The sequence below is a fragment of the Melanerpes formicivorus genome, unplaced genomic scaffold (assembly GCF_026170545.1).
Source record: "Melanerpes formicivorus ecotype bairdi unplaced genomic scaffold, bMelFor1.0.p_v2 SCAF_39, whole genome shotgun sequence".
Classification (NCBI taxonomy): Eukaryota; Metazoa; Chordata; class Aves; order Piciformes; family Picidae; genus Melanerpes; species Melanerpes formicivorus.
In genome coordinates this window covers 5,735,322-5,762,681 of record NW_027142391.1, presented here as the reverse complement: position 1 = coordinate 5,762,681, position 27,360 = coordinate 5,735,322, and the positions used below count along the sequence as shown (strand labels likewise).

The window sequence follows — 27,360 nt, the reverse complement described above, 5'->3', positions numbered from 1 at the left end:
ATCACAGCGCCTGGTATCAAGAGGAGGGGGAGTGACATGAAATCACTGACTTGTGACATACATTCCTCAGCAACAGCAGCTGCTGCCTAATGACAGCTAATAAAGGGAATCTTCCCTTGACAGAGCTGCGTGCCTGCAGTGGGACTGGAATGTGCCCCAGATAAATCCACTGATAACCTAGGAAGCAGAGATCACACCCAAAGAGTATAAAAGACAAGCTTCGGAAGAGAGAGGATAGGACAAGGAAGAGAGAGACCTGGAGAGACATCTCAGAAGAAAGAGCTTGAACTTCCCTATTCCAAACGAACCCAGCGCCATGGACACTAAGGGCTCATTTTCCTGTGGCTTCCTCTTGCTGCTGCTCATTCAACTCCAATCCAGCAGAGCCAGCCCCATCTACAACCTCAGCCCTGCCAAAGAACTGGCCAGCATGGAGGTGAGGACTCTCTCCTTTTGCAAGGTTAAGCTTTTGGGGTGCTTAGCAGAACGTGAGGTGGTGGGTTTGCCTTTCTTTTGTGTGATGGGAGAACCACATCAGCAATCACTTGCTGGGCAGCAGAGTCTCAGCTCTTCATGGGGGTTCAGAGAAGCTCTGCATAGCAATATCCTCCAGTGTTGGGTTCACTTGAGCTCTTGGGTAGCAGGGGGAAACAAAATTCTGATGTAGTAGAATGTCTGCTTTGGGCTTTCAGTTCTTTTTCTCTTAAAGATTTCCTTCCTGGAAGCAAAGTCCCAAAGAAGGGAAAAAATCAGCACAGTAATTCTATAAGAACAAACAGGAAATTTTCAGGTGGGCTTCTGTTTATTCCAGAAAATAGCAGAACAGTGAAGCAGGACAGTCACAGGGCTCTAGCTTTGGGGATTTGAGAGAATTGGCTGCATATGGATAGGAGAGGAGGAGGTGGAACACACAAAGTCCAACTTTTAGGAAAGTTGCTAGAGGAATAGCACAGTCATTTAATGTGATTCATCCAGAAATGCTTCCAGAGCTGTGGATTTTAATGAATGGAGAACATCCATTGTTGCAGCACAATATAAGCTTAAGATTCAGACCTATAAGATGAAGTCTGAAAACTCAAATCTTTCCTTGGACTGGTACCAGTGACCAGCTCCTCACTGCCTCACAAACTAAGATGATGAGTTCAGTGTCAGCCCAAGCTAAACCATTTCCATGCCTCTTAGGCTGTTTCCAGCAGCTAGCCGAGAAGAGCAGCTTTCAAACATCTCCACTCTCAAGAAAACCATAAAGCTTACTCCTCTCCACTCCCCTTGTAGAGCTGAACAATTAGATTCTTTGAACTGGTTGAGCTGCCCTTGAGGAGGTTAACTGATACCTGTTAGGCAAAGCTTTAAAAATTACCAACAATGGTACCCAGGAAGAAGTCCCACAGCAGATCTAAATTCAGCATACGTGTATTTGCAGGGAGATGCCTGTTCCTTTAAGGAGCAGCACTCCTGGAACGGAAATTAATGAAAGCACCAAGAGCTTCTCCAAGTGATGTCCATTAAAACAGCCAGGGCAGGTAGTCTTAGCTAAAATAAAAAAGAAGAAAAAGCCAACTGCTGGCAAATGTCATTGCAGCTGACTTCTGAGAACTATTGACCCAGTGGTATTTTGAGACTGTGCACCATGGTGGGTTGAGCAGGATCTCTCTGTGCAACACAGACCTCACTTTTCTCTCTGCCAAGAGCTCTCTACCAGTAAGATAGACTTCTGTGGCAAGCAGCCTCATTCAGCTCCCAGTCAGAGCTACCCATAGCCAGAACTAATGTGAACAGGGATTTATAGCAGAGGATAGAGCTCAAATGCCACCAGCAACCCTGGGATTCCAGCAGACAGTCTCCCTAAGGCTGGCTATTAGACCACTGATGAATGCAGAATAGGATGACTGGAAGAGCTGGCAAATAACCACAAAAGCAGGAGTTTCATGAAATGAATCCTTCACTTTTAGGCTTTGCTGGAGAAACTGGAGGATAAGTTTGCAATGATTGAGGCCCTGGAGTCCAATCCTGACCTGCAAAATCCAAAAACCCAGGAGGAGATCTTCCCAGAACTCACAGATGACAGTGATGATCAGAAGGCTGAACCCAGGCTAGCACCCAGCACCCCTCTGTCCTCCAGGAACCCCTTCTTCAAGAGACTGAGGGGGCTGCAGGTGCCCAGGATGATGAGAGATTCTGGCTGCTTCGGGAGGAGAATTGACAGAATCGGCTCCGTGAGCGGAATGGGTTGCAACGGTGAGTCCTGGCTGGGCCATTTCACTGCACAGAGCAGACTGCATCTGTGTCTTGAGATGATGGAGCAGCAGCTTCTATTTAAGTCTTTCATGAGCCACAGTTTGAGAAAGGAATTAATTGTAGCCTAATATTTATACTAGCATCATTGTGGTGTCTATTGATTTGGTAGGGAAAAGTACTGCTGCTGCTGGTGACATCTCTTCCAACCTGGTCTATTCTCTTCTATGCTATGCTATTCTCTTCTGTGCTATGCTATTCTCTTCTATGCTATGCTATTCTCTTCTATGCTATGCTATTCTCTTCTATGCTATGCTATTCTCTTCTATGCTATGCTACCGAGGGAGAAATGAACTCTAGTGACATTTATTTCATCTTTGGCTTTCCAGGTTCCAGGAGTAATTACTAGGACAACCTCCCTCTGCCCTACTCTGCAGAACGCTTTACAGTACCTGTTCCTCCCAAGAAGAAAGCCAGATGCTTTCTGAAGTTCTTCATCAGAAAGTGATTCCTATTTTTATTTATTTATTTATTTATTTATTTGGAGAGAAAAAAAAAAAATGTGTTGTGGGGTTGGTTGTTTTTTTTTCTTTCTTTTTTAGAACATTTCTTACTCTAGCACCAAGAGACCATCTTTAAATAAAACTGACACCTTAGACATCTCTGCTGGACCTCTCTCCTGTCTGTTGCATTAAAATGTCTTGTATTTTCCTAAAGCCAGAGCCTATGTTTTATTGGTACTCTGGTACCCACAAGGCTGCATCTTTCTTACACAAAATGGAGAAAGTGTGAAGTTGGTAGAAAGAAAAGTGAGTTTTTCATTAGAGTTTTTTTTCCCCTCTGCACTAAGAAATTATAACAAAGAAACAGGAAAAAACCAAATCAAAAAGCTTGCTCAGCATTGAAAGACCTCCTGAGCCCTCCTGTAGACAGGGTGTCAGTAACAAGAGAGTCCTTCTGCTGGTATAGTCAAGGGAACTGCCACAAATCCTTCACATAAGCCAAATGAACATGAAAAGAAATAAGAAAAATCCTAACACTCCACGAGTTTCAAGATAACCAGAGGGAGGAAAGGGAATTCATTGTGTATGCTTTCTAGTACTGACCAAATAAAGGTTACAAGCATCAACATAAAGATACATCTTTAACTGTGTCTTGTCTCACTCTGCATGGGGCTGAGGTGCTGGTCCCTAGTGTCTGTTGATGGATCCATAGTGGGCTTGAATCCCCTCATGGTATTCCTCATGTGAGGCCAGGTGGGATCAACTCCAGCTACAAAGCAGCTTGGACATAACATTTCTCACTTCCTGGGAAAGGCCCCACATAAAGTCATTCTAAACACAGCTAAAGGGAGCACTAAAAGTCTGACAGAGGTTTTGTTTAAGCTTTTGTAGTTAGATTTCACACCTGTGACCTGAATTTGGCCCAACCCACATTCTCCATCCCACTAAGCAGGGTTATATTGCCAAGACCACATCCAGTTAGCACCCCAAGGACCAAAGAGCTTGGATTCAGCCCCAGCAATGGCACTGAGCCCAGGCTCAACCCAACTGTCCTGTGATCGCACATGCTGCTAGAAACGGCGTTATTTTGAGCATGTGAATTTGGGGCTCATTCCCAACATTCATGAGTCAAGTTTGTTCAGGGCCTAAGAACACAGCAGCACAAGGACAGACTCAGCTGCTGGGATCTAATTCTGTCTTATTAATGCACACAGGGAGAGAAATTACACTTGGTCAGGACAGGCTATGGCAAAGCACAGCAGTTGCTGACAACAGCTCTCAGGAGCCACAGCTACAGCAGAACCCTCAGCCTGAGTGCTGAAGGACACACCACTCCTGCATACACATGCTTACTGCTTAGGCTGCTGTACTACTTATGTCACATGTCACTCCCTGCTACACTGGGCCTTTGAACCTTTCCCTAGGGAAGAGAGAAAAGCCTGTACTGAGGGAATACACTCCACAACTAGTGTGCTGGAAAACACATCAGAGCCTCTCCTTCTAGTAGCACCATCCAAAGAGAAAACAATGGTGCCCACAGAAGTTTCCTTGGCAGAAGATGACTCCCAGGTTAAGACTCCCAGCAGATACCATGAGACATCTCTGCAGTGAAAAGCCACAGTGACTGCATTTACTCAGAGGTGTTTCCACAAATCAAGGTGGTGTGAAGCCACTCTTTGGGGAGCCTTTGTGGGGGCAATGAGGCTTTACCTTCTCAAACAGGCTTTCCAAACACCCCTGGCAGCAAGGTGGGAATACACAGGTGGATGCCTCCATACCAATAACAGGCAAGAGCCTGACTTCCCCTGTGCTACCATACAGGAAAGTAAAACCAATCCTTATACCCTAACAACAAAAAGCCTTTGCTGGAGCTGAATTTTACCCGGTCAAGCAAATCTTGCATAGACACCATAAATCGTTCCTCCCTGTCAGCCCCTGAGGGCACAAAACACTAATGAGTTCAGTGGAATGTGCTAAAAATGGCAAGAAGAGCTGGCACTGCCTGACCCACAGCCAGGTGGGTCCAGTATTACCAGCAAGCCAGTTCCCGGTGGAACAAGTCTGTATTGGCTTGCAGACAGCATGTTAATAGACCCTGCGGTCTGGGAGAACCTAATTGAGAGTAGGCAATCTAGGAACAAAGCATCTCTGTGGCTGGATTTTTACTGCTGCTCCCATAAACACACTGAGCTGTAAAGCTCCCCCAGGGGAATCTCAGAGTTGGGTCAGAATAGGACTGCAAACAGAAACAAGCCTTGGGAAAAGCTGAATGAGAGAAACTTGGTGCTGGTCAGCTCTGCAGGCAAGGAGCATCACCCCAAGGACAAGCAAAGCTACCACTGCTATGCTGCTCTGGGAGCTGAGTCAGAGAGAGCAGGGAACAGCCTTGGGAACAGCCTGCCCCAGACAAGTACAGGGACAAAAGCAGCCCAAGTACTTCTGGAGAAGGCAAGGACACCTGAAAGCTTCATCTCTCTCTAGAGCTCTAATCAATGCTTTCTAAGGAGGGTGCAGAAGGACTGTAGTCAATAAGGTGCACAGAGAAAACATAAATGGCCCCACTAGGAACTTGCTTTCAGTGAGGTCAGGAATCTCAGTCTGTAGGTGCAGAAATGAAGGTTCCTGGATCAAGCTCACAAGGAAATTTGTTCACAATTTGTTTCACAGGATAAGCAGATACAGGGTGACCCTGCAGGAACAATGGCAAGTGCCACAGCTCTGTTCTTCCCAGAAGGTCAGCAGGCTGACCTCTACAGCAGGGCAAGAAAAGAGGCACAAGCAATTACCACAGCATAGGACACATTACATGTTCATTGCAGCAACGTGGACTTGTGTTCATGACTCAAAGAATCAAACAAATGACAGTCCTGTCAACTCACATACACTTCAGGTGCCAAGCTGCCTGCCTTTTATTTCTTCTGCTGCTGCTGGCACTGCAGTGGATTGGCACAGCTGCACATGCTATCCTTGAAAGGACACGGTATTCCTGCTCTCTCCCAGCAGCAGCCAGCTCTGCACAGACTCCTCTCTACATGTGAGGTTGCTTCCTTCAGGTTTGTAGTGGATTCATTGTGCCTGTGAATTTTGGAAACTAATCCTAGCAGAGTTTTATAGCAGAAAATGTGGGATTGGACTGGAGAAGAAGCAAGCAGCACCAGGCTCTTGTGAGGGTGTGAACTGAAGATACATTAATCTTCAGTTCTACATTGATCCATACTAAGCTTTCACACCTGTCCAAGACCCAACAGAAGTTTCCTCCAGGGGAAGGTAAGATTGGTGATGTGTCAATAAAAGTGTAGGGAAAAGGCTGGTAGCCACACAACCAACCAAGCACTTCAAAGCTTTGCTTTACAAACTGCGCTGGAAGCTAGCCCCAAGACAAGGATTCAGTGTAGCTTGTAATGGTAAACAATCCAGAAACAATCTAACCACAAGGTGCCTCTGGGCCAAACCATCGCTGCAAAGCAAGAGCTGAGGTCAAAAGCAGCTAATGCAGGTGAGGTTCCAAGAACTATTCAGCACTGAGCCTGGAGCAGGGTCCTGAAATCCTGCCCTGCTCCACTGTCAGGCATCAGAGCATTTTATAAACCTTAATCAACCTCCACATGACACAGCAGCCAGGATGCAGCCAAGTGCTATCATGGTCCTTGTGCAAAGGAAGAATTACCCCCGTGGGATCACAGAAGGACCAGGCTAACACCCTCCACCCACCTCTAATGACATTTGCCACCTCCTGCAATGCCAGACTTCATACTTCCTAAGAGCTGCTGGCAGAAACACTGCCTGGCAGTGCATAATTCAGCAGCTTTCTTCCTTTGAACTCTGCTGTCATTCCATAAGCATGCCTCATGCACACTGTAAAGCATGAGCCCAGATTGAAGCAGCAGTCTGGTTAAAATTGGGGTTTGCAAATTAGATTGGAGGGTTCCTTCCCCCCTCCTCCCCCTGACACTGCACTACCCTTTTTCCAGCTTCCCACTAGATGGAACATTTGACTGAAATGCCAGTCTGGAGGCAAGAATGCCAAATGGAGCTGTCACCACTGCTTTGTTTCCAGAAGAAATCATACGTGAAGTGCAGGGCACGCATCCGCTGCTGCTGCAGGAGGTGTAGAGCTGTGCCAGTCTGCAGAACTATCTGGCCATAGCCAGTTTGCTTGATTTACTTTCCCTGAAGCTTGGCCCCCAAAGGCCTTTGCTGATCAACATCTGCTTGATAAGTGTGTCCCAGTCATCCTGGGTAGAAACCCTTCACAGATGGCATACGCTGGCACCGTGCCCAAAGCCAGGCTACCAGCACCATGGTCACACAGCCCAGGATTTAGCAGCTTGCTGTTGGCAACTCTGCTGTGCTGAGTACAGACTCTTCCAGAGCCTCTCACACTTACCCAGAGGTACAGCTCCCACTAAGCAGCTGGCACCCAGTTGCTCAACACTGTCTCAGTTTTCACACTAAATCAGGAAAAGTCCAGAGGCATTGCTGAGAGACAAGGGGAAAGGGATCTTTCCTGCTGCTTTTTTCACACCTCTGACATGTGAAACATCTTGAAACAAATCACAAAGGTTTCTTGCAGCAGATGTCCCTGTGCTGCCATATCCTGCTGGAGCTGAACCATTGCCACTCCAGTGACAGCTGCTATAGACAAGTAACTTTGAGAGGGCATCTTCTGCTGGCCCCAGCTCCCCAACTCTTAGTGAGCTTTGTTCTTTGAGTTTTATTCCTACCATCACTGCAAGTATATAGAGAAGAGGTCTCAAGAGCAGTCCCACTGTGAGAAGCAAAACAGGAGAGTGAAACAAAAAGGCAGGAAGAAACTTTAAGAACACAGGATGGGTAAGAAAACAGAAGGTAGTGAGAAGGCAGCAAGAGTTGGGCCTGCTATGTTGGGAATTTGGAAGAAGCAAAAGACAGACAAGATCAGAGTGTAAGAGTCAGGTATCCTACAGGGATATTCTATGGTATAACCATCAAGGAGCTGCTGGAAGAGTCAGCAAGAGGCTCAGGGCTGTCCTGTCTTTTGTCAGTCACAAGCTCTTCAACACAGTATGGATTCTATGTTCACTTGTTCCAGCTGGTGCATCCAGGGTCCAGTTTCCTGCTCCCAGGCATGTAATCACTAAAATGTTGTTAAACCACTCATGGCCCACACAGCCACTTGTGCTTTTAACTCTGTGGGCTTGAAACAGCCTGGGGAAAGGGACAGCTGCTTCTTAGAAGAGGACATTGACTTGTAAACAGTGACCTCAATTTCTGAACCTCAGAAGCTGAAAGCCTTCTCTCCCCTGATGCTGGTGCTCACCCCAGCTATGAAGTAGCTTTTTCAGATGCTACCTTTGAAAAGCTTCAGTGGATGCTAAGAGACTGCCTGCATCCCACCGCCACTAGAAGTGCTTCAGCACCCTGGACAAGAAGAGCAGCTCCACCAGGATAAAGCAGGAAAGAGCCACAAGCTAAGTAAAAGCTAATGACAAAACCCAAGGTTTTCCACACCCTGGAGAAGCCACCTGTAACACAAGAGGTATCACACTGCACTCTAGGTGTCTTTCACCTATCTCAAATCATGTTCTTGGATATTGCCATGTTCTAACAGTTTTATTACAATAAAGGGCCAAAATAAAACACCACTAGAAACATCAAAAGGCCTTGAAAGTGCTGAAGGAGACACACAAACATTTTACTCTCAGACTTGTTATGCTTATATGACATACTTCCCAAGTGCCATTGTTCAAATAAAAATATATTCATACAAATTTAAAAAAAATACAATTTATATACACACTGTGGCATTAGCTTACATCATCTCATAACAAAAACCAGTGCAAACAAACACATGGAAAGGTAAGTTGCTACCGTTGGAATGGCTCACAGTAAGTCAACAACTCAAACCACAAACACTGCACAGTAAACCATGAGGCAGGGGAGAAGGCCCCACACCACCCCCTGACTTCAGCCATCACTACTAATCCAGTTCTTATTATTTCTTCAGTGTTGCTCTGAGTAAAAGGTCACAGGCACCTATGTTAGGAGTAAGTTTCTTGGTAAATCGCTAAGCAAACAGAGGCAGGGTAGAAGCAGCAGGTAGTGTGTTGTAAGAAAGGAATTTAGTGTGAGAAGCCAACACAAGCCCCTTTGCATCAGTCCTGCATCTCCAAAGATCAGATGAACTTGGCCTTCCCTTTCTGCAGGTTACACACACTGAGTGCGTGCTCAGAGTTCCCTTTAAAGCTGCTGACAGGGTCACCCAACACCCTCACCTATAACATCTTGACTTGAAGGAGTGAAAGGGGTGTGCTTTCAAGCTGAAATGTTTGAGTAAGAGAGATGCACAGGCAGAGCTGACAGTGCTGACAGCAGGCTGAAGGCAAGTGGCTTTCTCCTGGGCAAGCACAGCTGGTGCTCAGACAAACCTTGACAAGATCTTCCAGGCTGTCCTGTCTGGAATGCCTAACTCCAGGCCTCAGAAGTGATGACAAGACAGACTGCAGCAAAACACACTACTGCAGTTTGTGTATAGAAATAAACCAGGACATGACCAGCTCGAGGCAAACAATCCAAGGAGCCCTATTCCTGTGCAGGAAGAGAAGGAACCTTCCACATGCTATCATTCAACACGAGCAAGAGGAAAAAGATTTGTCATGGAGAGACACAATGCATTCATGTCAGGTGCTCTGACAGTATGGGATTGCTAATTCCACAGCAGAGTGATCTGAAATCCCATCAAACCAGGATTCCCATGATTTCTAACTGTCCAAAAGCACAAGTCCTTCAAATGAAAGGCAAGTTGCCAGAACCTACAGTGCTGCTTCAGGGTGTGTAAAAGGGTGCTGGATGCTTTGTGGGATAGTTCAGTGCAAGACTTTAGGCATTTTAGAACAACTTGCAGAGACTATCCAGACAGAACAAACACCCCCACTCTGCTTACAAGGAAAGAACTTGCAAGTCAGGAGCAGGAGCCAGTCCCTACTCACATGCTCCAAGAAACATGCCAAACTTTTTCCAGCTAAAGAGTCCAGGCTGAAGGCACAGGATAGACACTGGCTGCAGGAAAACACCTTCAGTTTATTCTTGGAGCTCTAAGAGCTTGCATGCCTTACTGAAAATGGAGCTAGGATAGTCAGAAACCAGCAAAACTATTTGGGTGGAGAAGACAAGAGCTGTTTCTGCATGTTCCAAAGCAAGAACGGGAAAAGAGTGAACACAAGTCCTGCTCTTTAGCTAGGTCACTTCCTAAGCAGCTCTGGAGAGGGGTCAGGGTTAACAAAAGGTCCTGGGACACACCCAGTTTCCTCTGCAATAGCTGCCACTGTATCTACCACAGCCCCCTCCTCCCTTTGTGGAAATGGTACAAGTGCAAACAAAAGATCTGCCTTTCCTCTCTTTAAGAGAACAACAGACGGGAAAGAACACTAAGTGAAAAAACGGTCTCCAGATGTCAAGAGAGAAAAATGAAACTGAAAACCCAAGTGCTTACAAACAGCTTTGCCGTGACCAAACTTTCCAGCTGAGCCATGCCATGCACCGTATGACAAGCACAAATTCTACCCTAAAACTTGGCCTCAGGAACCACTTTAAGTTCAAGTTTTCTCTCATCTGCTGGACAAAATTCAAGAGCCTTCCATGACTCAGCTGTTTTGACTGCAAACACAGCCAGAGAGTGCATCTGCCTACCAACTATCCAGAGTGCAACGACTCCACCAATATCTAAGAGTTCCAGTGACTTAAAGAGCCCTACGTCAAGTCCATGGCTGGTGACCTGGGCACAAAACCTCCTCCTAATCCCAACTGTAGCAGGACTCAGCAGCCAGCAGCTTGCAGAGTCACACCCTAGAACAACCAGCTTCCATAAAGTCAGTCAAAGGGACTGTTTTAACAGGTTTAGTGTTTTGACACATGTATGGAAAGGGCACCACTCCTTCAGGCTTAGTCAGGAAAATCTTCAGCCTAGATGAAGATTCAGCCTGAATTCAGACAACACAACATCTGGTTTCCTTCTGCCACAGCTCTCACCTAGCTGGCTCCTTATGGCAAACAACAGGTTAACTGGAGTGCTCCCAGGCTGTGTAGAAGCTTGTCTGGGATACATTTCCCATGTCACTTGGCCCAGTCTCTCGGCTGGGAGAATGCTCTGTGCTTTATCAAGCCAATCAGCTCTGCAGGCCCTGGAGGCACAATGCTGGCTTCCCACAGAGGGTTATCTATATGCAAAGCTCAAGAGTGCAGGTGCCCGCTGGAACAATACAGGTGCTGGCCAGGATGGTACCTGCTAAAGCAGTGAACTGGCTGCAACTGGCTCCTAAATGCTGATTTCACCCTTACAGATACTTGGGCTGTGGCAGTTGCAAACATTATCCCAAGTATTTTTAGAGCACAGACAGCTCCGCTCATCACCCTGCAGCAGATCCTGCTGACTAGCCACCAGCACCAAGTACCCCTCCTGTGCAGCAACCTGAAGTTACACCAGCTCCTCTCATGGGACAGAGATCATCCAACCAAGCCCAGAGACAGGGCTCTAAAACACAACACTTCACCATGCTCTGAGGACGTGGGGTTCCCTGGTCTCTAACTCCAGCTGGAAAGGTGTTCCAAGCTCTCACTGTTGGATCAGTACAAGGACAAAGTGCCTACAAATGCCAAGAAACACAGAAGTGTCAGGGGAGTGACAAAGTGGAGTACCCACAAAGTGCCTTAGCAGAGTCTCTTACAGGGAGATAACAGCAACAGCTAACAGGGAAAGAGATCTCCCTTCTCTGAGATGCTCTGCAAACATATTAAATATTTATAATCCTAAGTAGTAACTGGAACCAAACTGCTCTGAACTCCTGAGCTGCTCTCAGGAGTCAGCTGCTGTCAAAACCATCACAACAGGAACACTTCCCCATGAAAGAAGGAAAGAAATCAGGAGCAAACGAAGTTGAAGTGGAAAACCATAGGCAACTGGGAACACCTGCAAAGAGAGGTGTACTTCCAAAAAAGTGGCTTTTTTAATACTGCTTTTCAGAAAAGCCATCTTCCAGAGCAGCTCTTGCATAACTGCAAACTTCATCTCCTCTCAGCCTTGACAGCGACCTCCTTCTCACACAAATAAGGCAACAAGGAACAAGGGAGGAGAAGGAAAAGGGAAACATACAGGAGGGTAGGGAGAAGATGCTTCACAGGACACAGTAGAACCAGATGGTTCTTTTTTCCAACCGTTAAAAAAACAACCAACAAAAAACCCCTAAAGCAAAGAGCAGAACATACAGTGTCAAGACAACATCTGATGAAAGGAGATCACTGGAGCACAGGGACAGGAAAAAACCTGGATCAAGAGTGGTCAAACCAAGTGCCTGAGACCAAGCAACAGCTCTTGGGCTCAGGCAGCTCCTCTAGTTCTCTGGCTGGCAAGATGTTCTCCAGCATCTCAGGCTTGATATGCATGTGAGAAGCCAAACGGCAAGTCTTGGGCCTTGCGGGGTCCAAGCAGAATGCGAGCGCGTGTGCAGGCCTGGAGCAGGGAGGCAGCCACACCAGAGTGGGGCAGGGCATCAAATGGTCCGATAGTGCTGTCTCAATCTTGCCTGCAGAAACTCATGGGTCAGGTTGTGACGAGTGATTATCCCAACAATCTTAAAGAGAAAGAGGAAAAAAGGTACTAGGGTCATAGATGTGCTACTAAGAGATGTGTGTGGTTCTTGTCAATCCCCCCCAAAAGGGAACCTGCAAGCAGCTCTTGACCATTGCTGAGAGAGTGGGTTCAAGTTCAAATCTCACCAAAACAACACCCCTTCCTCATCCACAAGCAAGACTCTGTTAAACTTTAACTATACCCAAACAGCTTAACTGCTCCACTGTGTCTGGACACAGCAGTGTCAGCCCTGCCTAGGAAGGGAAATCCTGTCCACGCTGGACAGCATAGGGATGTAACTCAGTTCTCTGGAAAGTGAAAACTCTCAAGTAGCAAAGCTGCCTCTCACAGCTTCATTAGAGACATTTCTGCTATGCCAAGTGACACAACTGCAGACAGCTCCTATCAGACAGATTCTAGGAAGCTCTGAAGACCAAAACACAGAAATGGTAAAGACTAGCTCAGTGGTGACTGCACACAGACCATCACTAACTGGCAGGTCACAAAGTGGACCCACTCCCAGTCTGCTGGCCAAACAGTGAACCCCACACACAACAGCTGATAGAACACCTCAATTACTCTACAGATTCAGAACTAGGCTGCTCTCTAGAGCTGCAAGAGCATCACATCTTGTACTAAAGATGGAATGAGTCAACAGCTCTTGTTTTCAACCAACAGGCTCTGCAGCATAGTTACTAGGAACCCCAAGAGGCAGGAAAAGCACTGCTGTCTCACAGGCACAGACCAGCCCAGGCTTAAAGGAAACAGGTTCACTTTATGTTCATAGGAGCTTACTGACACCTACTGACTCTTCTTGAGCACTGTGGGTGGCAGAGAGCAGCACAGCAAATCAAGTACAAACCATCCAAAGACTTCTTTATTTTGCTGTTCCTATGAGTAGGAACAGAATGCAATTTCCCTTCCAGCAGAAAAACCTCCTGCCCCAAATTCTGCTCTTGGCCTTCAATAAAGCTATCAAAGGAGATGCCAAATTAGTGGCTTCTGATAAGCTCAAAACCACTCAACAACTATAAGACACCAAGAGCTTCCACCTGCTGCCAACTGGAGACAGGAGAGAGACCACATGTCCTGCCCCTTGTAGGCAAAAAGCAGAAAGCAGGCTTGCACACAACAGCTGGTAACAGTCACAGCAGCCAGCAATGCTTCAGGGCATTAAGATGATCACATTCTGATCTCTTTAAAGCATTTCTGTTTGGTATTAAAACAGATCTTAAGTTTTCCCAAAGGAGGAAGACTTTTCAAAACCCACAGTGGATCCTCCTTGTGCAGTCAAGACAAAGTGGAGGTAACGACTCACCTCTCCAACCGCATTCACAACCGGTAAGTGTCTGAGTCCCATTGTCCTGAACAGGTTGAAGACTTGTGACACGTGAGTATTTGGAGAGACAGTAAAGGGTGATGGGTTCATGTATGGGGTGACATCCTAGGAAAGAAAAACAATTACATTTACAAGAGGCACTGGGAATCACCAATGAACAGGACCTACAATGCCTCCTGTGCACTGATCTCTGGACAGGGTTTTGGACAGTGGGCATCTTCTTTTTCTCCATGAATATGAAATTACTTCAGGAACCTGAATCTGTCACAGTTTATTTGAACACTGTAACCCATGATCTTAAGAGCCTAAGAGATGCAGAAAGCTACTGGGCAGCATAAATGCAGGTCCATGAAAATACAAATGTGTATTAAAAAAGCACTTTTGTCTACACAAAAGTCCTATCACAATGACAGGCCTGTCACTGAGCTGCCAGCACACAGAATGCCCAACAGGTATCACCAGTCTGCCTGTGCAATCTGTCTCAGGCAGGAGTTTAACCTAGAAGAAAGTTCAACTAGACAGGAAATGTCTTATCCTCGAAGTGAAGCACCTGTGTACAATGCTATCTCAGAGCAAGTATGAGGATGGATTTCCACATGCACCCAAGGCTGAGTGATTATGTGAGTACAGGATGCTGCTCACTGCACCCAGCAGTGGACTTAAACATGCTCTTAGGCTTGGGACGATGCTGAAACACATATCAGGAAACACTATGACACTGCATCCCTTACCACTATCATGCGAGGGTTCAGCAGGGTGAGGTCCAGGTCATGGATGTCTGGGTAGCGAGGGTAATCCTCTGACATCTCTGCATGGGACAGGCGAGGCTGACTTGCACTCTGCAGGTGAAACAAATCCCACTGAGCTACTGTTACCAAGCAAGCAGCACAGCACATGGTGTCTCCCAACTGCTGACCCACATTTCCTTCTCCTCCCATGCCCACACAGAACTTCTGCAGAACTCCTGGCAGCTCATCTCAGAACACAGCAATGCCCAAACCCACACAGGTGTAAGCTGAGAGCAGCAGGTCTGTTCTTCAGCCTCTCACAGGTCTATACTCAACACTGGAGGGCAGCAACTCATCAGCTTTGTGACAGATGGGCCTCAAACACAAACACCCACACTGATCTCAGTGACAGAGCTGACAGTCTTCTGGCAAGACCCTGGCACCTAGCAGTAAAAGCAAAGTATACACTGCTGGTTGCTCTGTTTGTATTTAATATCTGCTCTCTATTCTCCAGTTCTGGCAGGACTGCACCTTTATGCAACAAATAAGTCTGTTGGTTTATTCTTCAAACAGTAGCTGTTCTCTTTTCTTGGGGATACTGCAACAGAAATTAATTTCCCTTTATTTCAGGGCTGCAAGGGAGAATTCACATGACCTGCCTGAAGCTTTTAAAACACAGATGCATTGCTTAAGGAGCAAAAATGGCTCAATGTGGTTTTATGCCAGCCCATAAATAACATTCCCAACCTTTGCAGTCAAGATGGCAGGGATGTCTGGTACCACTCCTGATTAGCAACACTCACCGACTGGCTCTCAGAGTAACAAACACCCCTGACAAGGAGGGTGACCAATTGGGAGCGCAAGATCAAGCCATGGAAGGTCAAAGGTCTGAAGCGTTCCTCCATAGTCCACTCTTCACTGGGAGACTGGTCAGGGTACAGGTTGGGGTAGGGAGTGTACCTGTGAGAGATTTAACATGTTCTGGGTTACATGGACTTAAAAGGGAGACACATACACTTGCCTCCAAAACAACAACAGCTGTTGGGAGAGATGAGCTTTACAAAGCCCTCAGGATTTTGTAGGCAAGGAGGCATCAAGTTTCTGCAGACATTTCCCTAGGTATTCCATCCTCTCCAGGAAATATTTCTGGATATCTGAAGGAAATTTAAGTTAAATTAAATTTAAATTAAATTTAAATTAAATTAAATTTAAATTAATTTTAATTAAATTTAAGTTAAATTAAGTTAAATTTAAGTGTTTGAAGGAAATTTAAGTTAAAAGGCTGGACACTATCACACCTAGGACCTGGTCACAAGTGTGAGCCCCAACACTGGCTAATGAGACCTGGCAGGACACTTCTAAACTTTAGATGACAGCACTGTTTCCTCTGATCCATGGAATGACAAGGATTGCATGAAGCATCACAACACAGCTCAACATATGGAAACGGGGTGTTTCCACATGTTTGTGCCTACCAGGACCTCACCTTCTCTCCAGCATCTGTTGCAGCAGATCCTCCTTTTCTGGTGGCTCCTCAGTTGCTATGTGCTCATCACACATGTTACGCAGCTCACTGGAAGGGTAGGACTTCATGGACTGACTGCGCTTGCGCTGCTCACCGGCTCGGGTGAGGATGCTGGACTTCTGTGTACAACAAGCAACTTTCAGATGCTAACTAAGCAGCTCAACAGTTAACCAAAGGAGACTATGAACTATCTGATTACAGCCTTATGTCACCAGATAAGGTGTTCCTTACTGCTGCTGCAGTACCTATAATAGCCAAGAGGACTGTACTGTCCTTGGACAGACAGCCTGGAGTTTAGGAACTGGGGCATCCTTCCTCGCTAGTGCACACGTGTGCCACAACCACGTTCATGATGCATTCTGACCTTAAATTTAAGTTTCTCAAGAAACTAAAGCATCTGCCCCACTACCCCTCCTACAAAGAAGAGAAGCATTTAGGCACTGGCTGATCTCAATGGTGACCTCAGTACTTTGGCAGCAAATCCAAGCTTTTTCCATGTCTTAGTCCTCTTAACTGTTCACTCTAGCCCACTCTTCTGCCTTTACCCTGACACAGAGAACAGAATGAAATTGAGTCCTTGAAAGTTTTCTGTTGCAGTAGGGGCTCAACTGTGACCTGAATTCTGCACTGACAAAAGCCTAGATAACAAAAGAAAGGGCCTTCCACCTACAAAACAAGGCTCTTTTCCCTTCAGATTCTCAAACAAGCAACTTTTTACCTTGAATTTGATGTTATTACTGATCAGTTGGTTTCCCTTCATGAACTCCCTCTCATTGCCCCGGTTCTCGGTCACCACAGGGAAGGCATGATGGACAGTTGTGCGCAGGATGCTGACGAGGGACTGGATCCTGGTGTGTGGGTAGACATACGTCAAGTTGGGTTCCATGATGTCACTGGCTCTTAGTCTGAGGAAACAGAAAGCCAAGATTGCTACATCACAGCAGGGAGAAAAGGCTGGTGATGGACAAACAAGGGAACAAACCAGTTTCAAAACAAGATCCTGAAGAAGTCTGCTGCAGTTTAGTTCTGCCAGCAACTGGTACCTGTGTGCTCACCTTCACTGTGCTATTAGCAGTGTTGGCACAGTTGATTTAATCTTTAACAGAACACTGCAACAACACATGATAAGCAAGGAAAAAGATTCCTTATCTTCACACAGAAAGTGTTTAAACTCTTATGAAAAGAGATGGGAGGCAGGAAGATGAAATTCTCCAAGAAGTAAAATCGAGTGGAAGGCTTTCACGGAGTTCTTGTCAAACCCCACAAATGACTCTCCACCCACCCACCCCTTCTCAGAAAGGGCTCCAGCATCTCTCTCCTGCCACAGACCTGATGTATGCTCCCAACTCCTTTCACAGCAGTCCTCCTTGCAGCTGCTCCTCTCAGAGCAGCCAGGTTTCTGGGAGATGATGCATCATCCCCCTGCATTACAATATTCCTTTCTGAGCAAAGACCCTACCACAAATTCCAACCCACAAGCCTGCCAAGAGGAGCAGCCTTACTTATCCATTTCCACCTCTGTTTCCCACTCCAGGAGAGGCACTCCTCGTAAGTTCACGTGGATGTCATAGATGCCTTTGTTGAAAAAGTCTCCTGTCCATTTGGCTACCTGCAGAGCAAATGGAAAAAATGCTGAGTTACTGATCCAAATACAAGGCTCCTTGGCTTACCACAGACCTGGAAGGAAGACAGACTCAGGGTCAGCCCATGTTGAAGAAGTCTGCAAAAAGCCCAAGCTACAACCCTGCACTCACCATGAGGGTGATCATTATTGGGAGCCCATAGGTGATCTCATTGGTGGATTCAATGAGGATGACAGTCAGGCTAATTGTCATGCGGACCACTCCTCCCAGGAATGCTGCTGCCCCAATCAGTGCAAAGGTTCCCGAGTAGATGTGATCCAGGCCAATGTAGCTAGAGGGAAACAGAGAGCCTGGAGATTAGAACCGGCCAGAGCCCACCTCTCCCACATATACACACACTCAATGCACCTTTTGAGGAGGTTGGCGACCAGGCGTCCGAAGGCAGCCCCACAAAGCAGTGATGGCACAAAAAGCCCACTGGGCACAGAGATCCCATATGTCCAGCAGGAGAGTAAGAAATAGAGAAGGAAGAACAAGGACAGTGTGACTGGGCTGAAAGTACCTGCAACACAAGAAGAATCAAGACTGACTAAAGGAGCACAAGTCTGTTGGACAAAGACAGTAGTCTTGCACCATCCACCCCTCAGTTCACAGCAGGCTCATCTCACAAACAGCTACTGAGTCTCTGAGTCCAAACACACACAAAGACAATGAGTAAGTGAAAAAAGAGGAAAAGCATGGGAGGCTTTGAGCTGCTGTCCTACCAATTCCCCAGATCCATGAAGGCCTGAAGATGCTATGTACCCTGTGGTTCTTATGACAAGGCTATTTCAAGCAAGATGGAGCTCTGAAGCCTGAGCATGGGATGAGGCACTGTTTCCTGGCCACTCACCATCTTGGTGGAAGAGCTGCAAGATAGCTGACTCCTGAGGGTTGAAGAAGAGTGTGGCCATGTCATTGTAGGTTTCATTTGGACAGAAAAAAGTTTTGATGCTTGAATTCACATCCTCTGACATACCCTAATGCAGGACACAGAAGACAAACAGTTAAAATCCACTCTCTCCTATGTTAGCCTTTGAGCAGAATGGGAGCAGTCTTTCCATAGGGTTGCCAGCCTACACTTTGGGAAGTTCAGACCAAACATCAATAGCAGAGATGGGACCTGCAGCCTCAGTGGGTTCCCTAGTTTACAGTCTGAGCTGTTTTGCCAAAGGACAAAAGCACAAAGGGGTAGCTTTCATTATTGGTCTAACCTCCTGCAACTGGCCACAGGCTTTCACTAAGTTCTGTTAGATACAGAAATCAGTGAAAAGCTCATTATGTGCCTGTACTTCTCTGGAGGGTGAATGTGATGGGGACATATAATTACCACAAAAGATCCCTCACCTGCAGGTCCAGAGTGTCATTGCCACTGTGACTGGTGGAAGACATCTGCCGACACTCCCCCAGAACCATGGAGGCTACAAAGACCACAACGGTGGTAGTCATGGACACCAGCAGGCTCTCCAAGACTCTGCAAGCACACAACAGAAATCATACACTGAAGCCACGCTCAGCCCTGTAACCCAGCCCCAGCCCTACACAGGACTTTGATAAAGCAACCACTAGAGCTCAACATCAGAAGCAGGGAACTCTGCAGGTCAAGCTGAACTATGACTTGGTTATTAGCAATTGTGCTAACTCCCTTTTTTAATTGCCTGCCCCATAAAGGAGAAGAGATTTTCTGCCTAGGGAACACCCTGCAGTCACACACAAAAAGCCACAGGGAAGAGTTTAGTGATGAGGCTGTTCACATGGAAACAATGTTCTGTAGGTCCTTACAGGGTAAAAGGCTAGACAGGACTGGACAGGCTGATACAGTCTCTCATAATCTCTTCTCTAACTACTAAAATATACTTTATTTTTTTGCCCCAAACCCAGGCTTCCTATTTAGGAATTGTCTAGAGCAAACCAACAGCTATTTTCCAGAAGTATCCCTCTCTAAATAGCACAGCTATTAGCTCAGTAGTGAATTCAATTAACCAAGATAATTTAAAAAAGTGTGGAATCAGGTATTCTTTCTACATCTGTCTGGACAAGATTAACAAAATACTGCATGGAGGCAAAGCTGTGGTTTGTTCAGCCACAGCTTTTATCGTAAGGAGCTCCCTGCAGAGCTCTTTCAAGGAGGCTTGTAGCCCTCCCCATCCCACCAGAGTAAATAGAAAACCAAAAGGCACAGAGACTGTGACACCTGGTTTCTGGTGTTGACCTTTAAGTTCTATGGAAGCTTTGTTTTGTGATTTTAAAAAGAACAGGTCTGGGATTTCCTCCAGCCCCACTCACTGGGTCCTCTAGATGGATGCTTTTGTTTTGGGACACAGATCAGAGATGCCTGCACAAATACCTGACCAGCTTTGGCTTGGGATGCACGTTCCGCATGCGGTACTTCGCAAGTCTCTTGTTCAGGCAGTTGAAGGTGGCTCCGAGAAGGCCTCCTGCAATACCCATCAGAATGAAGAAGCCCAAGTCCACAGCGGTCCAGAGGTGGCATTTCTTATCAGACTCAGAGCACTACGTGCAGAAAGGCACAAAAATGAGTGTTACAGTAATTGCTGCCACTCCCTACCAACAGGTCTGTCTCCACAGCAGGAGACTTCCAGCAGCTGTGACCAAAGGGCAACAATTCTGTCTTAGGCTCTTGGTGTATTGCAGCTAAACATCAAATGCCCTTCAATGAAATATAAACATGTACAGAAAGTAAAAGTAAGAAAGAAACACTGAACTGACAGGAGATTGGAGGGGAAAAGTAACAGCACTAGATCTTACCTTAAATTCCCCAAAGTTCAGCAGCCCAGGGAGCTGAAAAGACCCCCAACTTCCAAACTGAATCCCAGAGCGGAAAAAATTCAAAGTAAAGGTGGCAGCCATGGAACAGAACAGCTGAGGAAGTAAAACAAGAGGAAGAAGTAAAGACTCCCAAATTGAGATTGGCAGAGTTAGCTCTTCTTGAGATTATGCCAGGATAGGAAAACTTCAGAGCCTTCTTGGGCTTCAGGGAAATAATCCACTGAGGTTTAACACCCACTCTCTGCTGTACATGAGAGCAATCCCAAACTGGACTTCTGGAATTACCTGGTTTGGGTTTTCTACACAAGAAGGTGGAATTTCACCTAGTAATTCTTGCAGCAAAAGCTCTTTTTTTTATTTGTGTGGTCAAATATGACAACTTGCAGTTGCAAATCAATACAAGGCAGTAACACAGCTTGTGGAGAGTTGGAATTGAGGCCTTCATTGGCTCAGAAAGAGTTGCTGTCTTGGCAAATCCCCTGGCTCCTTTTATTGTTGCTGAGAGCAGATTAACTGAATCCCATCAAGAGGACATTTGCCATAAGAGATGCCAGAAGCATCAGGAAATCAAATACATTTTTAATATCCTTTCACCTTCAAGAAAGCACTACAGGGAGAGAAATGGACAACCAGAAGGCACAGGGCATTGCTGCCATACAGCTTCCCAAGGCAGAGAAAAGCAGAAAAAAAATCCAGCACCTGCCTTACTCTGTCTGTTCCCAAAAGATCAGACTGGAGAGTGCCCAGCCACAAAAGCCCCTTCTCCCAGGGACTACTAAATCTGCTGCCTTCAGCGCTGTACCGTAGTTCCAGACAGTACCACACTGCTCTCTGCTCTTGATCTGTATTCTACAGCACTGATCGAGCCAAACTCCCTCCTGCCAGGAGAGCTCAGGAGGAGTCAGGATAACCTGAATGCCCTCATGGACAAGCCTTCCCAAAGGTCCAGCCCAAGAAAGAGTCACACAGAAAGGACCAGAGTCTTTACTCACCACTTTCCATGTAAGTCCCTGGTTCCAGAAAGAGGAACCTTCTTCCAAGCTGAAAAGAGTGCCCCCAATTGGGGCTCCAAAGGCAGCTGCAACCCCTGCAGCAGCTCCAGCAGACACAAAATCCCTTTTGTCCCTGAAGGGAAGAAGAAAACAATCTCCATTTAGGAAAGCAGATCCCTGGATGTGCTCAGGTTCTGCAAAGAGACCACTCCCATTTATGGACACATCCCAGGGATACAGGAGTGACAGCTGGGAGAAGTGCTGGCCATACCATACAACACTATTTATGCATAAGTCATGGCAGCACCATGGCACCAACACAGAGTGAAACTCTGGTACTCCACAGCTGCCCATTGTATGAGGAAGCATCCAAACCATGGGACACCAGCATCACTCTAAAGAATTACAGAGAGAACAGGAGAAGATTTTGTTCATATTCAAGCAAACCAGCCCTCTCTGTAGCATATCTTGGCTATAAGGAGTGAATAATTGAGCTAGCTCCCAACAAAGAAGCCATTTAAGCATTCAGATTAAAGGTTTTAAAGTGGGTAGAGATTTGCTGAGCAGTGCAAGAGAACATCAATGAACATGGAGACCAGAGCAGCATGGAAGGGTCAAGCCATTGTGTTGTCTTAACACAGAATGAAGCTGCAGGACACTAGAGAGAAACTGAACAAACACCTGACTGATTCATCCCAGCCCAGCACCCTTCTCCCAGGCAAGTCTGATCACTCCTCCTCCTCCTCTCCCCTCCTCCACACCCTGGCTACCATACCTGTCACTGCGGAAGTAGGGAAAGTTAAACTGGATCTTCCTCAAAGAGATGCTCTGGAACTGCAAACAAAGGAAAGATTTAGAAACATAGGAGATGGAAACTGACTCCTCACAGCATTCTTGTAAAGCAGTGGTGTGACCAGGACAATGACCCAGGCCAGCACTAACCTGTGGCAAACCTGCACCCACGACAGCACCACTGTGAATCATTGGACCCTCCTTCCCGACAAAAAGACCTGGAAAAATAGGATTTATGGGGCAGCACACTCCTGACAGCCCTCCCTTGTTCCCCAGGAGAGATAAGCTCACCACTCCCACACCACACCAGTCCCCTGTGCCAATCCTGCAGTTCCTCCTTCTCCCCACAAGGTGAAGAAAGGTACTGAACGCCTTGACCCCCTAAAATGTTTGTGAAGACTTCCACAGACTTTGCCCTCCAAGAGTGTGGAATCATTGAAAAAGAGCTGTTACAAGGACTCTGAACTTTCCAAGTCATTCTGCCCTGCTGCTCAGAACATAACCTCCTCCAGGTTGCTCCAGACACTTTCTTCTGGAGAATTCTCAGGTCTTCCTCTTGTACTGATATACAAAAAGTCTCTTCTGACTAACCTGCCCAAAAAAGTACCTGTTCCCCCAGGAATCCTGACCCTTCTGTCTTTTTTCTACTCTACTGATGTATTCAGAGCTCATGACTCTGCTCCAGCCCATCAAAATCATTTTACTGGAAAAGTGGGAGAAGCCTTTTGTGCCCTATGTAGAGCAGGGGCAGCATTATTCCCCCTGCAGCAACATACCACAGCCCTTCTTACCTCCTGCCACGCTGAAGAGCACTCCCAATGCTTTGCACACCACGGTCCGGAGGCGCACAACCCCTGGAACCTTCACCCCGTTGAGGTAGCACTTAATTTCAGGAATTCCTGATCCAGCTGCTACAGGCTGCAGAAAAGGAACATCAATGCTGTACTACATTCATTTCATGGCTGACCAACAATCTTTCATCAGAGAGCTCAACAAGTGACCAAGAGACCCTGCTTAGCTAAACCAATCAACACTGTGAAGATAGTTTGATGCCTTGGAACAGAAAGTGCTTCCTGCAAGGATATTTCACACTCATGACCTATGTGAGAGGAAGAGGAGGTACTGGAAGGTGCAGCAGTGGACCCAAGTCTTACCTGGATCAGAACCAGAAGACTGGCAAGGAAAACAAAGGTCAGGTTGAAGCCCAGCAGCTCCAGCAATGACAATGCAAGACAACCTTTCTCACTGCATTCTTCCACAGCTGCAGGGATGGTCAAGGAAAATAACAGCACTGCCCCCATCAATTCATATTCATCAGGTACTGTCTGGGGTGCCACCTGCATGATAAGTCAAGTCTTTGCTTCCTACCCCAGCCAGGGCAGCTGACAACCTATCAAGAAGGCAGCCTTCCTTTTCAGAACTCAAGGCTGAGCTCCAAGGAAAGGAAACCATGCATTCTTTCAGAGATTAGCCTTTGCCTACACACATGATCCTGGAAACATGTTTTGGTTTCAAGGGCTGAATTGCATAGGCAAAACCCAATTAATCAGCAACATGACTGATGGCAGAAGTCTGAGAGTCAGCTGTTTTGAGCAAAACACGGCAAAAGAAAGGAAAAGGTCACTTGAGTCTAACAGGAACCCCTACAGCAGTTAAAAGATACAGCTCTGCACCACCCGGAACTTGAGCTGAGTAAAGAGCCGGACGAAGAAATCCACAAAGAGGCCCACCTGTGGAAAAGAAGAGACGTGCCATCAGGAATTGCTGATAGAAACAATAAAGACCATCCTGTAAAAGACCTATCAGAAGTACATACACACAGGAGGACAGAAAATGAAGAATTTTTGCAAAAGCAGCGCTCATATTAACTTTGAAATCTCAGATTTGTTGCCTCCCATCGTTCTCCCCAGGACAGATCCACCCCACAATTAATCCTGAAGAGAGGCATTTCAGAGGACTAATCTGGTAGCACTTTTAACACCCACGACATACTTCCGGGTACAGAAGAAAGCTGGCGTTTAACTGAAGCCACAGGCAACAGAGCTCACTTTTGAACACTCTGGAGAGCACATGCAGTGACACTAGTACTGCCAAGCATTAAAAAGAAATACAGTTCAGCTGTAAATTGGCATCTTATTTTTATTAAGTGCTCCCTTTGGACAAGTTCTCCTGTATGCAGAATTAAAGGATTTGCCAGAATACTTAGCAAAAAAAAAACCCCAGCAAGTTCTAGAAACAAAAAAGGCTCCTCAGAAAATAATCTAGCAACAACATGCTGTAATTCCCAAATGACAACTCCAGCTACTAATCTCTCCATTTCACAAAAGAGCATGTTTCCTTCTCTTCACTCCTTGGCTACTGACTTCTGAATTATTTAGTCTTCTGAATTTTCCTCATTCCCCAAACAGCATAACTCTTACCAGTCCTGTGCAGACTCCAATAGTGAAAACCATCACCCACTTCACTGCTTCGTATCTCTGAGCTTTCTGTTTAGGAAGAAGATTAATTAAAAAAATCTAAGTCAAAGCAACATCAAGAAGGGTATCAGAAAAAGGTGGGTTAGGGCTCTGCAGCTCAGTTACAACTAGAGTGAGAAATCAGCAAATTATGGTGACAACAGCAACCTGAAAATAGGAACTGAAATGATGAACATCTCGCTCACTTTAAACCTGAGGAACAGAACAGATGCTAGAAGCTATAATCTCCACAAGTTTTCATTCTGTTCATAGAGAAACCAAGAAAGCATGTAGAATCCCTTTCATAAAGAAAAGCCAACAAACAAAAAGCCCCAGTAAGCCTCCTGCAGTGGAATGTATTTACAGTCATTGGGTAGGTTAGAAGGGACCTTCAAAGATCACGTAGACTGACCCCATTGCAGTAAGTAGGTACATCTGTTACTAGATCAGGTTGCTCAAAGCCCCATCCAACCTGACCTTGAACACTTCCAATAATGGGATATACACAATCTCTTTGGGCAAATTTTTTCTGAGCTGTTTCCACAGCTTTAGCTCTCAAGCTAATGAAAAAGAACAAGGCCCTACCTTGTTGTCCACGCTCTCCAAAACTTCCAAGTACGGGTCATTGATACAGCGATCATAATCCAAGCTCTGGAAGAATGCCAAGAGGTCAATTTGGGAGAATCGGGCACAACAAATAGCACAAAACACTACAGAGTGAAGATCTTGTTAAAGATTACTAACTCCCCAGTAGATTTGGCAAACAGTAGCAGAAAAAAATCTCCTGGAAACAACCTTATTTAACTATTTCCAGCAGAGTCAGACCCTAAGAATCAGGAAGCAAATGAAAAGAGTCATTTCACTGCCTAAGCTGAGGGAACAAAACAGGAACACAGCTAATTAATACAACTCTAAATTAAAAGTCACATTGTACAGATTTAGACTTCACTTCCCTAAGCATCTCCAGTTTCACAGTGCAGAGAATTTAACATTAGATCTTCGTATCTGACCTCTCACTACAACAGAAGCACTAGAGAGGACTTTGCTCTCCAGATGAACAGCATCGATTCTTAAGCTTATCACAGCAAGGAGTTAAAAGCAATACAGAGTTGCCCAGTTATACTCACAAAGTGCTACCAGTTTCTATCTACATTAGCTTCACTTTCTTAAGCCAAGCAGGAACAGGCTGAGCTAGTGACAGCCAAGCTGACAGCAGCAGCTCAAAATAGCTCAGGGCTACCATAAAGACATGCAAAAAGCAAAAATCTCCTGTATGAAGCAGGATCTGACAGATGGAAGATTTGCTGTGAGCCAGCATGGCATTAGAGGCAGCAGTGATCAAGAAGTTACAGATGCATGCCACAGTCATGAGGAAGCAGAACCACTACAGCTTATAAATCTCACATTTAAAAAGTAGAACAATGCAGCAGCCTCTGAAAATTAATTTTCTCAGCAAGAGGCTGACTAAAGCAACAGATGTTCAAGCTCTGCTCACAGGGCTTTAACACAGAAACGTGTAAAAATGAGGAGCAGCTCTTTGCAAAGGCCGCTCTTGGTACTTCTGTGGGTGCCAATGCAATCTAACTAGTCATGCATTTTAAGCCCTTGTTTCATTACAAACTCAAACAGATCAAAACCTGCCTGCAGTTCTTTTCACAATAATTTCACAAGCTGCTATCAGTTACTTTCCCACCTCGTAGTCTTTGCGTGGAAGAATCTCATCCTCTTCCTCCTGAGTTTCTCCTAGGATCGTCTGCAAAACAAACATGGGAAAGGAAAATTGTCCAAGGAATGAATGAAGGCATGTACAGGTGCTTAAAAATGTTGGTAACAAAGCCAAAATTAGAGAAAGCCTGTACCACTACTGTTGATAAAGTCAGTGTATGGAACAATAGAGTACTACTTTGGGGTAATGGCACAAGACCTAAGACTTAAAGCTTGCCCCTCAGCAAAAATACACTTAATTACTCCTATATGGGAGCAGCACTCCACAGCACAGTAGAGCACTAAACTCACACTCCAGCTTCTTTCATAGCAACAGGTTAGAGAAGCATAGGGTAAGAAACTTGTAGACAGCATTCCCCTAGTCGAGGCGGCTGGAGAGAGCTCCTCAGAGAGTCAGTCCCCTCTGATGGCTCAAGGGGTGCTGCACCCGACAGGAGCGGCAGCGCAGGCTGAGGCACCGGCCACGGCGGCTGGGACAGGAGGCCCAGCCAAAGCAAACGTTGACTAGGGGTACTGGGAGCGCGGGTCGTACTGCGCACAACGCGCGGCTAAGACGGCCAGGAGAGGCATGGGGCCGAGCAGTGGCTGAGGTACTGGGTCAAGGGCTGGCTGAAGCAGCGGGCCCCGAGCCGCCAGCAGCGGGGTTGGAGGTACCGGGTTTTGAGGCGCCGGGCCGAGGACGGGCTAAGGCTCCGATACCGCAGACTGAGGTACTGAGCCCTGAAGCGCAGGACCCAAGCGCCGGTACCCGGGGCGGAGGCACCAGGCCCAGCACCATAGCAACGCTCAACGCCCACCCTCAGGCGCTCGCTGGAGCCGGTACAGCGGCGGGGTCGTGCCGAGACCAGCAGGCATCACTGTTGGGGGGATGGGGTGGGGTACGCGCAGCGCCACAGCCGTACCAGCTCCTCGGGGGTGCGGCTCTCCCGCTCGCCACAGCAGCAGCAGCAGCACAGCCCGGACCCGCACCCCGCCATCTTCCGCCACCGCCCCTGCCCGGCCCCACCCGCCGCGCCGCGCCGCGCGTGACCCCATCACTCGGCCCCGCC

General features: G+C 46.6%; 2 protein-coding genes across 2 annotated transcripts; one reads left to right on the top strand and one right to left on the bottom strand.

The window, feature by feature from the left end:
* Window positions 1–249: 249 nt before the first annotated feature.
* LOC137451169 (natriuretic peptides A) lies at window positions 250–2,897 on the top strand. Its single transcript, XM_068158449.1, has 3 exons — window positions 250–436; window positions 1,953–2,238; window positions 2,625–2,897. The coding sequence occupies exons 1-3, from the start codon at window positions 317–319 to the stop codon at window positions 2,642–2,644; spliced, it is 426 nt and encodes a 141-aa protein (XP_068014550.1). The 5' UTR covers window positions 250–316; the 3' UTR covers window positions 2,645–2,897.
* CLCN6 (chloride voltage-gated channel 6) lies at window positions 2,782–27,295 on the bottom strand. The gene is made up of 23 exons (XM_068158445.1): window positions 27,214–27,295; window positions 26,280–26,339; window positions 25,172–25,237; window positions 24,551–24,616; window positions 23,794–23,860; window positions 23,285–23,391; window positions 22,922–23,048; window positions 22,281–22,348; window positions 22,114–22,172; window positions 21,339–21,471; window positions 20,326–20,439; window positions 19,904–20,070; window positions 18,904–19,030; window positions 18,410–18,536; window positions 17,926–18,079; window positions 17,689–17,848; window positions 17,437–17,543; window positions 16,653–16,839; window positions 15,896–16,053; window positions 15,213–15,369; window positions 14,413–14,520; window positions 13,661–13,786; window positions 2,782–12,343 (listed from the first exon to the last, which is right to left on the bottom strand). The coding sequence occupies exons 1-23, from the start codon at window positions 27,286–27,288 to the stop codon at window positions 12,263–12,265; spliced, it is 2,601 nt and encodes an 866-aa protein (XP_068014546.1). The 5' UTR covers window positions 27,289–27,295; the 3' UTR covers window positions 2,782–12,262.
* Between the last annotated feature and the right edge of the window lie 65 nt (window positions 27,296–27,360).

What these genes read in the sequence shown, in the direction of transcription:
- LOC137451169 (XM_068158449.1), top strand. Translation starts at nt 317, where the DNA reads ATGGACACTAAGGGCTCATTTTCCTGTGGCTTCCTCTTGCTGCTGCTC. An exon ending in AAGAACTGGCCAGCATGGAG is followed by an intron (nt 437 to 1,952) that starts GTGAGGACTCTC and finishes CTTCACTTTTAG; the next exon opens with GCTTTGCTGGAGAAACTGGA. An exon ending in GAGCGGAATGGGTTGCAACG is followed by an intron (nt 2,239 to 2,624) that starts GTGAGTCCTGGC and finishes TTGGCTTTCCAG; the next exon opens with GTTCCAGGAGTAATTACTAG.
- CLCN6 (XM_068158445.1), bottom strand. Translation starts at nt 27,288, where the DNA reads ATGGCGGGGTGCGGGTCCGGGCTGTGCTGCTGCTGCTGCTGTGGCGAG. An exon ending in TGAACTTTGGGGAATTTAAG is followed by an intron (nt 20,071 to 20,325) that starts GTAAGATCTAGT and finishes TTCTGCACGTAG; the next exon opens with TGCTCTGAGTCTGATAAGAA. An exon ending in GCAGCTCTTCCACCAAGATG is followed by an intron (nt 18,080 to 18,409) that starts GTGAGTGGCCAG and finishes CTTGTGTTGCAG; the next exon opens with GTACTTTCAGCCCAGTCACA.